This window comes from Salvelinus sp. IW2-2015, linkage group LG14, assembly GCF_002910315.2.
Source record: "Salvelinus sp. IW2-2015 linkage group LG14, ASM291031v2, whole genome shotgun sequence".
NCBI lineage: Eukaryota > Metazoa > Chordata > Actinopteri > Salmoniformes > Salmonidae > Salvelinus > Salvelinus sp. IW2-2015.
This window is the reverse complement of record NC_036854.1, coordinates 24,544,022-24,558,379: the sequence shown is the minus strand read 5'-3', so window position 1 is coordinate 24,558,379 and position 14,358 is coordinate 24,544,022. Positions and strand designations below refer to the sequence as shown.

The following is a 14,358-nucleotide window of genomic DNA, read 5'->3' as shown; positions in this document are numbered from 1 at the left end:
TGGGATGTAGCATAATGCTTAAGCTATTGTGTACGTTAGCATAGGCTACTAGGTGGTAGTAGCATAAATGCTAGCTAGGGTGGGTACGTAGCATAATGCTAGCTCCGGTGGTAGGTGCAATAAGGCTAGCTAGGTGGTTACGTAGCATAAATGCTAGCTAGGGGTGGGTACTAGCATAGGCTAGCTAGAAGTGGAAATGTGGCATAAGGCTAGCTAAGGTGGGATGTGAAAGGCTAGGCTAGGTGGTATGTGGCATAGGCTAGCTAGGTGGATGTAGCATAATGCTAGCTATGGGTGGTTAGTAGCATAGGCTAGCTAAGGCGGTGGTACGTAGCATAATGCTAGTAGTGGTACCTAGCATAAGGCTAAGTAGGTGGTACGTAGCATATGCTGAGCTAGTGTGGTACGGTAGCATAAGGCTAGCTAAGTGGGATGTTGGCATAAGGCTGCTAGTGGTACGTACATAATGCTGCTAGGTGGTACGTAGCGTACTGGCTAGCTAGGTGGTTACGTAGCATAAGGCTCTTAGGTGGTACGGTGGCTGAGTGGCTGATTCTGTTAACATTTTACTGCCTTAAATGCACATACAATTGTATTCAGATCGCTGTCTCCTCTCTCTTTCTCATCTCTCAAGCCAAAATTGTTTAGATTTATTTAACTAGGGAGTCCCGTTAAGAACACATTCTTATTTTAATGACAGCCTAGGACAGTGGTTAACATGCCTTGTTCAAAGCAGAATGACAGATTTTTACACTTGACAGGCTCTGGATTCGATCTAGCAACTTCCGGTCACTGCCCAGACTCTAACCACCAGTTACCTGCCGACCTAACATGCAGTGCTGTAGTGACACCAATGTTGGCCACCTCACTACACTCGAGCCGTGTCTGTCACATCTTGCGACAATTTAAGAAATTGACAAATGTAACCGATTTGCATCAAATCATATTAGCGCCAGACCCTGAGGTTCAGTTTTTGAAGCTGTCAACACTTTGCAACACTGAATACAGACAGCAAGTGGCAGAACAGCTCAATGGCTCCCTTCATGTGACATGTTGACTATTAACTTTTTATTTTAAAGTAGGAAAACAATAAGTCTGGGTTTGCTTCGTACAGCACAATTAGAGCAGATCATTGGACAAAATATTTACATATAAGCCTGGACCAAGTACTTTGTATAAATCTTAGTAAGCAATTTGAGAGTGCATTGGTTAATTATAGATGTAGGCTACAGTGAGTCCAAAAAGTATTGGACAGTGAATTTGTGTTGTTGTTGTTTGGTCTGTACTGCAGCACGTTGGATTGAAAAGATAATTTGAGGGTTAATTTTCATCCGTCTCCGGGTGAACCGTTTAAAAATGACAGCACTTTTTGTACTAGTCCTCCATTTCAAGGACCAAAAAGCATTGGAACAAATTCACTTATATGTGTAATAGAGGTAGTCAAGATGTTAGTATATGACTCCCGATAAATCACAATAAAACATAATGAACATAACATTATAGAAAATTGTTTGTTGTGCTCCTGTAATGAGAGGAGAACAATAACCCTCAGCAGCGAGCAGGTTCGCAGTTTTTTTGGGCGGTATGATATTTGTGCCTCTGTAATTTCTTTCTCACTCATCTTATTCATGATCCCCAATTCAGATTATCCGTACATCGTGGTAGATCCACATCAAATGTAGAATATTTAGAAACATATATCTTATTTACAATAAAAAGTGAAACCAAAAATGACCAAATAATCTGAAAACAACCACAAGAACCAACACCAAATGCATCCAGCCACCATAGGCTTCAGAACCGGTTGAAGTTGTAGAGTCACACCAAGCTTGTTTGAATCATTGGCTTGATATAGGAATATGGGACCGACCATATACAATTTTATCTACTTTAATACACATATAAATTCATTTGTCCAATAATGTTGGTCCCCTAAAAATGGGGGGACAGTTTGTTACAAAAGGGCTAGTAATTTCTAACCACTTCACCCGATATGGTGAAATAATAACCCTGAAATTAAAGCTGACAGTCCTGCTCTTAACCTCATAGTAATTATATATTTCAAATCCAAGTTTCTGGTAGCGCTAGCCAAAACAACAAAAGATGTGGTCCACTAGTCCCAATCTTTTGGAACTTCACTCTATGTGTCCACAGTGTGAATGTCAAGTTCTTAGGTCTACGCTAGTGGTCTCTTGGCAGTACTGTTCTGTATACACAAATATTAGAGTTGAATAACGAAACCTTTAAGCCAAAATATAAATAAGTGTATGTTTGTAACATATCAGCTCTATTTTCTGATTGGCATTAAGGTCGACGCTAGTGTCAAACGTACACTCGACAATTTCGACTTGTAAAAGCCAGCGCTCAGTTATCAGTAGCCTAATCAGTAGCCTAATCAGCGCCTAATCAGTAGCCTAATCAGTAGCTTAATCAGTAGCCTAATCAGTAGCCTAATCAGTAGCTTTTATCAGTAGCTTAATCAGTAGCCTAATCAGTAGCCTAATCAGTAGCCTAATCAGCAGCCTAATCAGTAAAGCTTAATCGGTAAGCCTAATCAGTAGCTAATCAGTAGCTTTGATAGTAAGCCTACTCCAGTAGCCTAATCAAGTAGCTTAATCAGTAGCCTTAATCAGTAGCCTAACTCAGTAGTAATCAGTAGCTTAATCAGTAGCCTAATCAGTAAGCCTAATCAGTAGCCTAATCAGTAGCTTTATCATTAGCTTAATCAAGTAAGCCTAATCAGTTAGCTAATCAGTACCTAATCAGGCAGCTCTAATCAGTAGCTTTTAATCGGTAGCCTAATCAGTAGCCTAATCAGTAGCTTGATAGTAGCCTAATCGAGCCTAATCAGTAGCTTGATTAGTAGCTTTATCAGTAGCCTAATCAGTAGCCTCATCAGTAGCTTGTATCAGTAGCGCTAATCAGTAGCCTAATCAGTAGCTTAATTTTCAGTAGCTTAAATCAGTAGCCTAATCAGTAGCTAATCAGTAGCCTAATAGTACCTAATCAGTAGCTTAATCAAGTTAGCTTAATCAGTAGCCTTTTTAATCAGTAAGCTTCAATCAGTGCTTATCATAGCCTAATCAGTAGCCTATAGTAGCCTAATAAGTAGCTTGATTAGAAGCCTAATCAGTAGCTTTATCAGTAGCCTATCAGTAGCCTAATCGGTAAGCTTGATTAAGTAGCCTAGATCAAGTAGCTTAATCAGTTAACCTACTAAGTCCAGTAGCCTATATCAGTAGCTAATCAGTACTATCAGTAGCCTATCAGTAGCGTAATCAGTAGCTTAATCATAGCCCTAATAGTAAGCTTAATCAGGTAGCCATCGTTGCTATAACCAATGTTTTATTAAAATATCAGGAGCAGCAAAAACAAAACAAGTATACAGACTTTCCATTTTTTTTCATTAATATTGGCATTTATTCTTGGCCAGTTGATATTCTATGAAAAATGTTGACTAATTTGTTGGGGTGTTTGTTGGGGGGGATGGTGTGGTTCGGTGGTGTCGGGTTAGGGTGTGGAATGCTGTTCTGGTGGTTTGGTGGGGTTGTGTTGGTATTTAGTTGTGTTTTCTGTTGAGTGTTTGGCGACGGTTGTGGGGTGGTAGTCGGTTTTGGGTTGGTATGGGGGGGGGTTGTGTGGGTGTGGGGTTGTGGGTGGGGGGGGATTGGTAATGCTAGCTAGGTGGTACGTAGCATAAGGCTAGCTAGGTGGTACGTGGCTGAGTGGCTGATTCCTGTTAACATTTACTGCTTAAATGCACATACAATTGTATTCAGATCGCTGTCTCTCTCTCTTTCTCTCTCTCAGCCCAAAATTGTTTAGATTTATTTAACTAGGGAAGTCAGTTAAGAACAAATTCTTATTTATAATGACAGCCTAGGAACAGTGGGTTAACTGCCTTGTTCAAGAGCAGAATGACAGATTTTACCTTGACAGCTCTGGATTCGATCTAGCAACCTTCCGGTCACTGGCCCAGAACTCTAACCACCAGGTTACCTGCCGACCTAATGCAGTGCTGTAGTGACACCAATGTTGGCCACCTCACCATCAGCCGTGTCTGTCACATCTCTGCGACAATTTAGAAATTGACAAATGTAACCGATTTGCATCAAATATATTAGCGCAGACCACTGAGGTTCAGTGAAGCTTGTCAACACTTTGCAACACTGAAATACAGACAGCAAGTGKCAGAAAGCTCATGGCTCCATTCATGTGACATGTTGACTTAACTTTTATTTTAAAAGTAGGAAAACAATAAGTCTGGGTTTGCTTCGTAAGCACAATTAGAGCAGATCATTGGACAAAAAATATTTACATATAAGCCTGAGACCAAGTACTTGTATAATCTTAGTAGCATTTGAGAGTGCATTGGTATTATAGTCATGTAGGCTACAGTGAGCTCCAAAAGTATTGGGACAGTGAATTTGTGTTGTTGTTGTTTTGGCTCTGTACTGCAGCACTTTGGATTTGAAAAGATAATTTGAGGGTATTTTCATCCGTATCGGGTGAACCGTTTAGAAATGACAGCACTTTTTGTACATAGTCCCTCCATTTCAAGGGACCAAAAAGCATTGGGACAAATTCACTTATATGTGTAATAGAGTAGTCAAATGTTTAGTATATGACTCCCTGATAAATCACAATAAAAAATAATGAACATAAATTATTAGAAAATTGTTGTTGTCTCCTGTATGAGAGGAGAAAAATACTCCTCAGCAGAGAGCAGGTTCGCAGTTTTGGGCGGGTATGATATTTGTGCATCTGTAACTTTCTCACTCATCATTATTCATGACCCATTCAGGATTATCCGTAATCATGGTAGCATCCACATCAATGTAGAAGTATTTAGAAACATTATATTCTTATTTACAATAAAAGTGAAACCAAAATGACAAAATAATCTGAAACACAACCAAAACAAACAGCAAATGCATCCAACAAGTTTGTAGAGTCACAAGCTTGTTGGAATCATTGCTTGATATAGGAATATGGGACCACATAATACAATTTTATCTACTTTAATACACATATAAATTCATTTGTCCCAATAATGTTGGTCCCCTAAAATGGGGGGACAATGTACAAAAGGTGCTGTAATTTCTAAACACTTCACCCGATATGGATGAAAATACCCTGAAATTAAAGCTGACAGTCTGCTCTTTAACCTCATAGTAATTATATAATTTCAAATCCAAAGTTCTGGAGCGCTGAGCCAAAACAACAAAAGATGTGTCACTGTCCCAATACTTTTGGAACTTACTATATGTAGTCCACAGTGTGAATGTCTAAGTTCTAGGTCTAAGCTAGTGGTCTTCTTGGCAGTACTGTGTCTGTATACACAAAATTAGAGTTGAATATACGAAACCTTTAAGCCAAAATATAAATACAGTGTATGTTTGTAACATATCAGCTCTATTTTCTGCTGGCATTAAGGCGACGCTAGTGTCAAACGTACACTCGGACAATTTCGACTTGTAAAAGCCAGCGCTCAGTTATCAGTAGCCTAATCAGTAGCCTAATCAGCAGCCTAATCAGTAGCCTAATCAGTAGCTTAATCAGTAGCCTAATCAGTAGCCTAATCAGTAGCTTGCATAGTAGGCCTAATCAGTAGCCTAATCAGTAGACTTTAATCAGTCTAATCGTAGCTTAATCAGTAGCCTAATCCAGTAGCCTAATCAGTAGCTTAATCAGTAGCTATATATCAGTAGCCTAATCAGTAGCCTAATCAGTTAGCTATTATTTCAGTAGCTTAATCAGTAGCCTAATCAGTAGCCTAATCAGTAGCCTAATCAGCAGCCTAATCAGTAGCTTAATCGGTAGCCTAATCAGTAGCCTAATCAGTAGCTTGATAGTAAGCCTAATCAGTAGCCTAATCAGTAGCTTGATTAGTAGCTTATCAGTAGCCTAATTCAGTAGCCTAATCAGTAGCTTTATCAGTAGCCTAATCAGTAGCCTAATCAGTAGCTTAATCAGTAGCTTAATCAGTAGCCTAATCAAGTAGCTTAATCAGTAGCCTTAATCAGTAGCCTTAATCAGTAGCTTAATCAGTAGCTTAATCAGTAGCCTAATCAGTAGCTTAATCAGTAGCTTAATCAGTAGCCTAATCAGTAGCCTTAATCAAGTAAGCCTAATAAGTAGCTTGATTAGAAGCCTAATCAGTAGCTTTATCAGTAGCCTAATCAGTAGCCTAATCGGTAGCTTGATTAGTAGCCTAATCAGTAGCTTAATCAGTAACCTAATCAGTAGGCCTAATCAGTTAGGCTTAATCAGTAGCTTAATCAGTAGCCTAATCAGTAGCGTAATCAGTAGCTTAATCAGTAGCCTAATCAGTAGCTTAATCAGTAGCCTATAACCAATGTTTTATTAAAATATCAGGAGCAGCAAAACAGTCAACAGACTTTCCAATTTTTTCATTATATTGGACATTATTCTTGGCCATGCATATTCTATGAAAAATGTTGACTAATTTGGCCTATATGTGCGATGTCCATTGAATGAAAGGTTTTAGTGACTGTGGGGAAGTCTCTTTAGGAACATCAAGTTATAACAATAGGCTGCTTATTGTTGTTCCTTTATCATTTTGTAAAAAAAAAATGGCATCTTTCATTTTCATCACTGTCCTTGGTGCTGAATCTGCTTGTAGCCTAGGCTATTTGCCTGTTTGTTTGTTTACCTTTTACCTGGCAAAGTCACTAACAGAACATATGAACGGCGATGGTAGGCTAATCTTATTTTAACGTTTGGGCAATGTCCGGGAATTTTAGAACTTGCGAATGCTTAGTGTGTAGGGGAATGTTGAAGATTTACGATATCATTATTCTGACCCGATCCTATTTAGAAATATTGTGTTTAAAAAAAAGATGTTATTGTTTTTTCCGTTTAATTTGATTTWAAAAAATTAAAAAAAGATTTGCGGCCCATGGGTTTATGTTGAGATCGTACGTGGCTCGAATGTGATGCGATTTCGCCTGTTACTGTATATCTGGAGAAGCAATGCAATTTTGCCTGTTACTGTATATCTGGAGAAGCAATGCAATTTTGCCTGTTACTGTATTTCTGGAGAAGCAATGCGATTTCGCCTGTTACTGTATTTCTGGAGAAGCAATGCAATTTTGCCTGTTACTGTATTTCTGGAGAAGCAATGCGATTTCGCCTGTTACTGTATTTCTGGAGACGCAATGCAATTTTGCCTGTTACTGTATTTCTGGAGAAGCAATGCAATTTCGCCTGTTACTGTATTTCTGGAGAAGCAATGCAATTTNTCTGGAGACGCAATGCAATTTTGCCTGTTACTGTATTTCTGGAGAAGCAATGCAATTTCGCCTGTTACTGTATTTCTGGAGAAGCAATGCAATTTCGCCTGTTACTGTATTTCTTCAAAATCCAATCCATCATCACGTCTTGCCCCCTCTAAAATAAGGGGTTCATGACGCCCCTGAGTGTAGGCCTACTATCTATATTCTCAAGAGAATCAATTATAAAATATTGTTTGCAGTATACTTGTAGAATATTTGAAAAAAGAGCATGCCACATTTTACTTACCATGCAAAGAAAAATAAACCGGAAAACATACAGGAAAAAATAATGTGATATGTTAATGAAGTTATCATTCAATTGGTTTATGCATTGGACACAATAATAGACACATGACGGACATGATTATTGGACGCAATAATAAATCATCATGCAATAATCAAACAACTTACATTGACTATCAAATTTCCTAATGATGGTATCGAGGAAAGTATTCTGTGGTGCCACGTGACCCCTTCGGACCGGCATCTTTGCTCTGTCCCCCTGAAGTTTTTGGACTTTCTGTCGCCAATGCGGACCTCTACGTCTACGAGTCCCGATAAAAACGGACGGCAATAACTGTTCCCTACGTCATAGAATAATAAATACTGTACTCTTCGACCGAAGCATTTCTGACTTCATGAGACGGACCAAGTGGAAAGTCCTCTCAGAGAAAGGAGCGTTATAGAAAATGAGCCGCCACTTAATCAGGAGACAGTTTCTAGTTTCCACTAATAGGACCACGCGTGTTTTGTTTACGTCCCTTGAGCTGTCACATATGATATCCTCTCTGGTGAATGGCAAGATGAGAGTCTACTTCTTGTAATTTCTCATTACAGACTCCGGGGAAGGGGAGTCAGTCAGCCTTGCTTTTGCCATAGTTGCGTCTTTTTTCCTTTTCTCCTGGCCCACCTTATTCTTCCCTGTTTCCGTACGCCCGATGGACGAAACAGAGAGAAATCAGCAGCCAAGTAAATAGTTGAATAAATCGTTGGATAAAGTCCGTCCTAGGTCGTTGGGATGTAGTCGTTCTGGAGTAGAAGTGTCCCGCGTGTGACCAGTACTCTGTGCGCTCACCGGTGGTGGCGACTGACGACTGCGCCTCTTTCACACTTTCCTCGTCGGCAAACAGAACTGTTGAAACATTGGATGACAATGAACGTGTATAAAGCACAACGGCAGCCATAAAATATAATCATCATTTTTATAATTTGGTGCTTAGTAATATACATATCCGATTACATTTATTGAATAGTTCACCTAATCCAATAAACTGAGAATGTCTCATTAACAAAGAGAAAGAGATGCGACTATTCTAAAGCGTTGTAACTAAAGAAGGACAGCAGCATCTGGTTTGAAATAAACCAAACATGAGCCTCTGTGGCCAAACGGTTTGGTATCCACACACAAGTGCCGCTACATTTACATTCAAGTGAGTAGGCCAACCCACATCCACATGACATCACTGTCACAATTCAACCAGACTGGCATACACAACAGCCGCAATCTATTGTAAGCCTATATGCAATGAGGCTAATTCAAAATCCCAATCGAAAACAAGTGCTGGTTGTGGTCGGTTTCAGTTTGCGTGTGAAGTGCACAAGGCGTTGACTCACCGCTTTGTCAATTATGCGCTTTTTGGGGACTTCCGATGCGCTTTGTTTATTTCATGGAAGGACTGGGCTTCATCCTCAGTTGTCTCGTGTATAAGGGGGCTTCAGACTAGCACACACGTCACTGCCTGCACGAGCACTGGAGGGGGTTCCCCTTTCTCCACTGTGCGATAGACAAAGAGCGCGCTCCGTGTGCAGTACGCATGTTGTTGGCACTGTCTGGTTCACTTTGATGTTATTTTACAGCATGATGCTCAACTCTCCCTACCAGTATACAATATCATCTTCATTAATATAYAACACACACACAATAACACTGTTATCCTGATAATTTACTGTATTTTATTTTGAAGGCTGTAAATGTGAAAATGGAGAGGGGGGATCCATAGAGCTCCGTGGGCGGAGAGCTGCCTGTTCTCTCGTTCCAATTCCCTTATTTAGTCAGGAGCATACAGACACGTGGCTGTCTCCTGGAAGCGTCCCCCAGTGAGATCTCCCAGTCTCTCTCTCACACACACACACACTGTTTTACACTGGTTTATATTTTACACCCCAGTCTTCACAGAGACATGCATTGGATATGTGCATAGATTTACCAAATATACTGGTATGGACATCCCATTTAGCAACATGCAACATAATCTTTAAATATATATTGTGTACAGAAAAAATTGAAAGAGTGATAAGTGATATATTAGAAGCACAACACTGTACCGTGTAAAGGAGTTCCAGAAGGCACTGTATGATAGCTTGATCCATAATTGAACAATAATATGTTAAGTGTGTGGATACTCCTCTAAGATAACCAATGGTGCAAACCGCATGACTCTACAGTGCCTTGCAAAAGTATTCATCCCCCTTTGGCGTTTTTTCCTATTTTGTTGCATTACAACCTGTAATTTAAATTGATTTTTTATTTGGATTTCATGTAATGGACATACACATAATAGTCCAAATTGGTGATGTGAAATAAAATAAACATTTCCGGAAAAGGTGTGCATGCATATGTATTCACCCTTTGCTATGAAGCCCCTGAATAAGATCTGGTGCAACCAATTACCTTCACAAGTCACATAATTAGTTAAATAAAGTCCACCTGTGTGCAATCTAAGTGTCACATGATCTGTCATATGATCTCAGTATATATACACCTGTTCTGAAAGGCCCCAGAGTCTGCAACACCACAAAGCAAGGGGCACCACCAAGCAAGCTGTCACGATCATCGTATGGTGGAAGAGAGGAGGACCAAAGCGCAGAATACATTCTTCTCGTTTAATGACACGAAACGAAGAACACTTTACAAACTAACAAAACAACAAACCGACGAACGTGAAGCTGTAAATAACAATGTGCTAACATGCAACATAGACATAGACAATCACCCACGAACTACCTAATGAATATGGCTGCCAAAATATGGTTCCCAATCAGAGACAACGATAGACAGCTGTCTCTAATTGAGAACCAATCTAGGCAACCATAGACATACATACACCTAGACTAGACACTGCCCCATAAACATACAAAACCCCTAGACAATACAAAACACATACATCCCCCATGTCACACCCTGACCTAACTAAAATAATAAAGAAAACAAAGATAACTAAGGCCAGGGCGTGACACAAGCGGCACCATGAAGACCAAGGAGCTCTCCAAACAGGTCAGGGACAAATATGTGGAGAAGTACAGATCAGGGTTGGGCTATAAAAAAATATCCGAAACTTTGAACATCCCACGGAGCACCATTAAATCCATTATTAAAAAATGGAAAGAATATGGCACCACAACAAACCTGCCAAGAGAGGGCCGCCCCCAAAACACACAGACCAGGCAAGGAGGGAATTAATCAGAGAGGCAACAAAGAGACCAAAGTTAAACCCTGAAGGAGCTGCAAAGCTCCACAGCGGAGATTGGAGTATCTGTCCATAGGACCACTTTAAGCCAGACACTCCACAGAGCTGGGCTTTACACAGTGGCCAGAAAAAAAMMCATTGCTTAATTAAATAAAAGAAAAAATAAGCAAACACATTTGGTGTTCGCCAAAAGGCATGTGGGAGACTCCCCAAATATATGGAAGAAAGTACTCTGGTCAGATGAGACAAAAAATGTAGCTTTTTGGCCATCAAGGAAAAAGCTATGTCTGGCGCAAATCCAACACCTCTCATCACGCCAATAACACCATCCCCACAGTGAAGCATGGTGGTGGCAGCTGGTCAGAATTGATGGAATGATGGATTGCGCTAAATGCAGGGAAATTCTTGAGGGAAACCTGTTTCAGTCTTCCAGAGATTTGAGACTGGGATGGAGGTTCACCTTCCAGCAGGACAACGACCTAAGTATACTGCTAAAGCAACACTCGAGTGGTTTAAGGGGAAACATTTAAATGTCTTGGAATGGCCTAGTCAAAGCCCAGACCTCAATCCAATTGAGAATCTGTCGTATAACTTAAAGTGTGCTGTACGCCAGTGGAACCCATCCAACTTGAAGGAGCTGGAGCAGTTTTGCCTTGAATAATGGGCAAAAATCCCAGTGGCTAGATGTGCCAAGCTTATAGAGACATACCCCAAGAGACTTGCAGCTGTAATTGCTGCAAAAGATGGCTCTACAAAATATTGACTTTGGGGGGGTGAATAGTTACGCATGCTCAAATCATCTGTTTTTTTGTCTTAAATATTGTTTGTTTCACAAGAAAAATATTTAGCATCTTCAAAGTGGTAGGCATGTTGTGTAAATCAAATGATACAAACCCCCCAAAATCTTTTTTAATTCCAGGTTGTAAGGCAACAAAATAGGAAAAATGACAAGGGGGTTGAATACATATGCAAGCCAGTGTATTATAATCCTTTCAAAAATTGTTGGAGTTTTTACCCTTCCAGGATGGCCAAGATTAGGGTGATTAAATCAATGGAGGCAGGAGAAAAAAAAGTGGGGAAAAACATGAAAATAGCATTGCATCAGCTCGGCTGGATGCTGTGCGAGAATTAATGGAAATGTAGCAGCTATTTCTCAATGCCAGCAACGCATATATTAGTAACGTAGAGCACTCCAACAAGCATCCCAAATTACAAACTCTTAAATACATTTTTATAATAGTGTTATATTGTTCTAAAAGTTGGGTTTGAGGTTTTCTCCAAATCAGCTTTAACTTCGGAAACCATGCCACAACGCCCTGCAGTCAGCGTCACACGTTGCATAAATAAAAAGTCATGCTCACCCTTCATATACTCGTGGGCATTTTCTTTTTTTAAGTATCTTGTGGGTTAGGCTGGCGAATTGGGAGTCTACTCGCCTGTCTGTGGGGAAAATGTCCCCCTTGAGAACCTCCATGGCTATCAACAATGGAAGGAGGGTTTCACCAAAATGTTGCTTTTCAAAGTGGATGCTATCCCTACCAACAAGGTGGTTATAAAGTATCACAAACAGCCGGCAGCAGCAGAGATAGAGCATTATGGCTTCACCAGGTAAGTGAAAGAGCTAGCTTACTACTTCTACGGTAATGTTAGCTAGCTATAGAGCTAACGCATTTCAAATCAAATCAAATGTTATTTGTCACATGCGCCGAATACAAGTGAAATGCTTACAAGCCCTAAACTAGCAATGCAGTTTTTAGAAAAATAAGTTTTAAAAAACTATTTACTAAATAAACAGAATAAGTGTTTGTTGTGTTTTTTTAAATAGAAGAAAATAGAAAAATGACAAATCATTGAAGAGCAACAATAAAATAACAGTAACGAGTCTATATACAGGGGGTACCGGTACAGAGACAATGTGTGGGGGCACAGGTTAGTCGAGGTAATTGAGGCAATGCAAATAGTCTGGGTAGCCATTTGATGAGCTGTTCAGGAGTCTTATGGCTTGGGGGTAGAGGTTGTTTAGAAGCATTTTGGACATAGATTTGGCGCTCCGGTACCGCTTGTGTGGTAGAAGAGAGAACAGTCTATGAATAGGGTGGCTAGAGTCTTTGGCAATTTTTTGGGCCTTCCTCTGACACCGCCTGGTATAGAGGTCCTGGATGGCAGGAAGCTTGGCCCCAGTGATGTACTGGGTCATATGCACTTCCCTCTGTAGTGATTTGCGATTGGAGACCAAGCAGTTGCCATACCAGGCAGTGATGCAACCAGTCAGGATGCTCTCGATGGTGCAGCTGTAGAACTTTTTGAGGATCTGAAGACCCATTCCAAATCTTTTCAGTTTCTTGAGGGGGAATAGGCATTGTCGTGCCCTCTTCATGACTGTCTTGGTGTGTTTGGACCATGATAGTTCATTGGTGATGGGGACACCAAGGAACTTGAAGCTCTCAATCTGCTCCACTACAGCCCAGTTGATGAGAATGGGGTGTGCTCGGCCCTCCTTTTCCTGTAGTCCACGATCATCTCCTTTGTCTTGATCACATTGAGGGAGAAGCTGCTATCGTGGCACCACACTGCCAGGTCTCTGACCTCCTCCCTATAGGCTGTCTCATCATTGTCGGTGATCAGGCCTACCACTGTTGTGTCGTCGGCAAACTTAATGATGGTGTTGGAGTCGTGCTTGGCCACGCAGTCCCGAGTGAACAGGGAGTACAGGAGAGGACTGAGGACTCACCCTTGAGGGGCCTCCGTGTTGAGGATCAGTGTGGCAGATGTGTTGTTACCTACCCTTAACAGCTGCGGGCGGCCCGTCAGGAAGACCAGAATCCAGTTGCAGAGGGAGGTGTTTAGTCCCAGTGTACATGGCACCAGCCTTACAGGTGGTGTCCCCGGTTCGCCTGCATAGCCCAGTGCGGGCTATTCCACCTCGCCGCACTGGCAGGGCTACGGGGACCATTCAACCTGGTAAGGTTGGGGAGGCTCGGTGCTCAAGAGCACGTGTCCTCCTTCACGGTCCGGTATATCCGGCGCCACCTTCCCGCCCCAGCCCAGTGCCTCCAGTTCCGGCACCACGCACCAAGCCTCCTGTGCGTCTCCAGAGCCCTGTACACACTGTTCCTTCTCCCCGCACTCGCCCTGAGGTGCGTGCGAGGGTTCCTGGACCATGGTCGGTCATGGGCGAGGGTCGGCCACTTTCACAAAGGACGCTAGGAAGGGGGACAGAACATGGTTGGATATGGATGGAGTGTCTCCGATCCGACAGGCCGGAGCGCCACCATAGGGCGGACCAGAATAGACCTGGACACGCAATCTCAGAACCTCTTCGAGTTTTTAGGGGGTGCGCCCAGGGTTGCGACGCTCTCTGAGGGGGGGCGGTTTCTGTACGTAATCCTTCATGGGGGACTGTTTTCTCTCTGTTTTTGTATGTGTTTAGTTCGGTCGCGAGTGAGCTGGGTGGAAATTCTATGTTGTTGTGTCTAGTTTTTGTCTGTTTCGCTTGTCAAGCCTAGTGTGGGTTTCCTAATCATAGGCAGAGATGGAGTCGTTGTCTCTCTGATTGTAGACTCATATATAGGAGGCTTGTTTTGTGTTGGGAG

The 14,358-nt window shown here is 41.5% G+C and overlaps 1 protein-coding gene across 1 annotated transcript in view; it reads right to left on the bottom strand.

The window, feature by feature from the left end:
• LOC111972977 (voltage-gated inwardly rectifying potassium channel KCNH2-like) overlaps positions 1 to 9,011 on the bottom strand; it is a 50,372-nt gene extending 41,361 nt beyond the window's left edge. The window contains exons 1-2 of the mRNA XM_070446779.1: positions 8,913 to 9,011; positions 7,710 to 8,430 (exon numbers count right to left, since the gene is read on the bottom strand). Coding sequence (XP_070302880.1) covers positions 7,710 to 7,785 — 76 coding nt within the window. The 5' untranslated portion in view covers positions 7,786 to 8,430; positions 8,913 to 9,011. The remainder of the gene's footprint in view (positions 1 to 7,709; positions 8,431 to 8,912) is intronic.
• Positions 9,012 to 14,358: the final 5,347 nt, after the last annotated feature.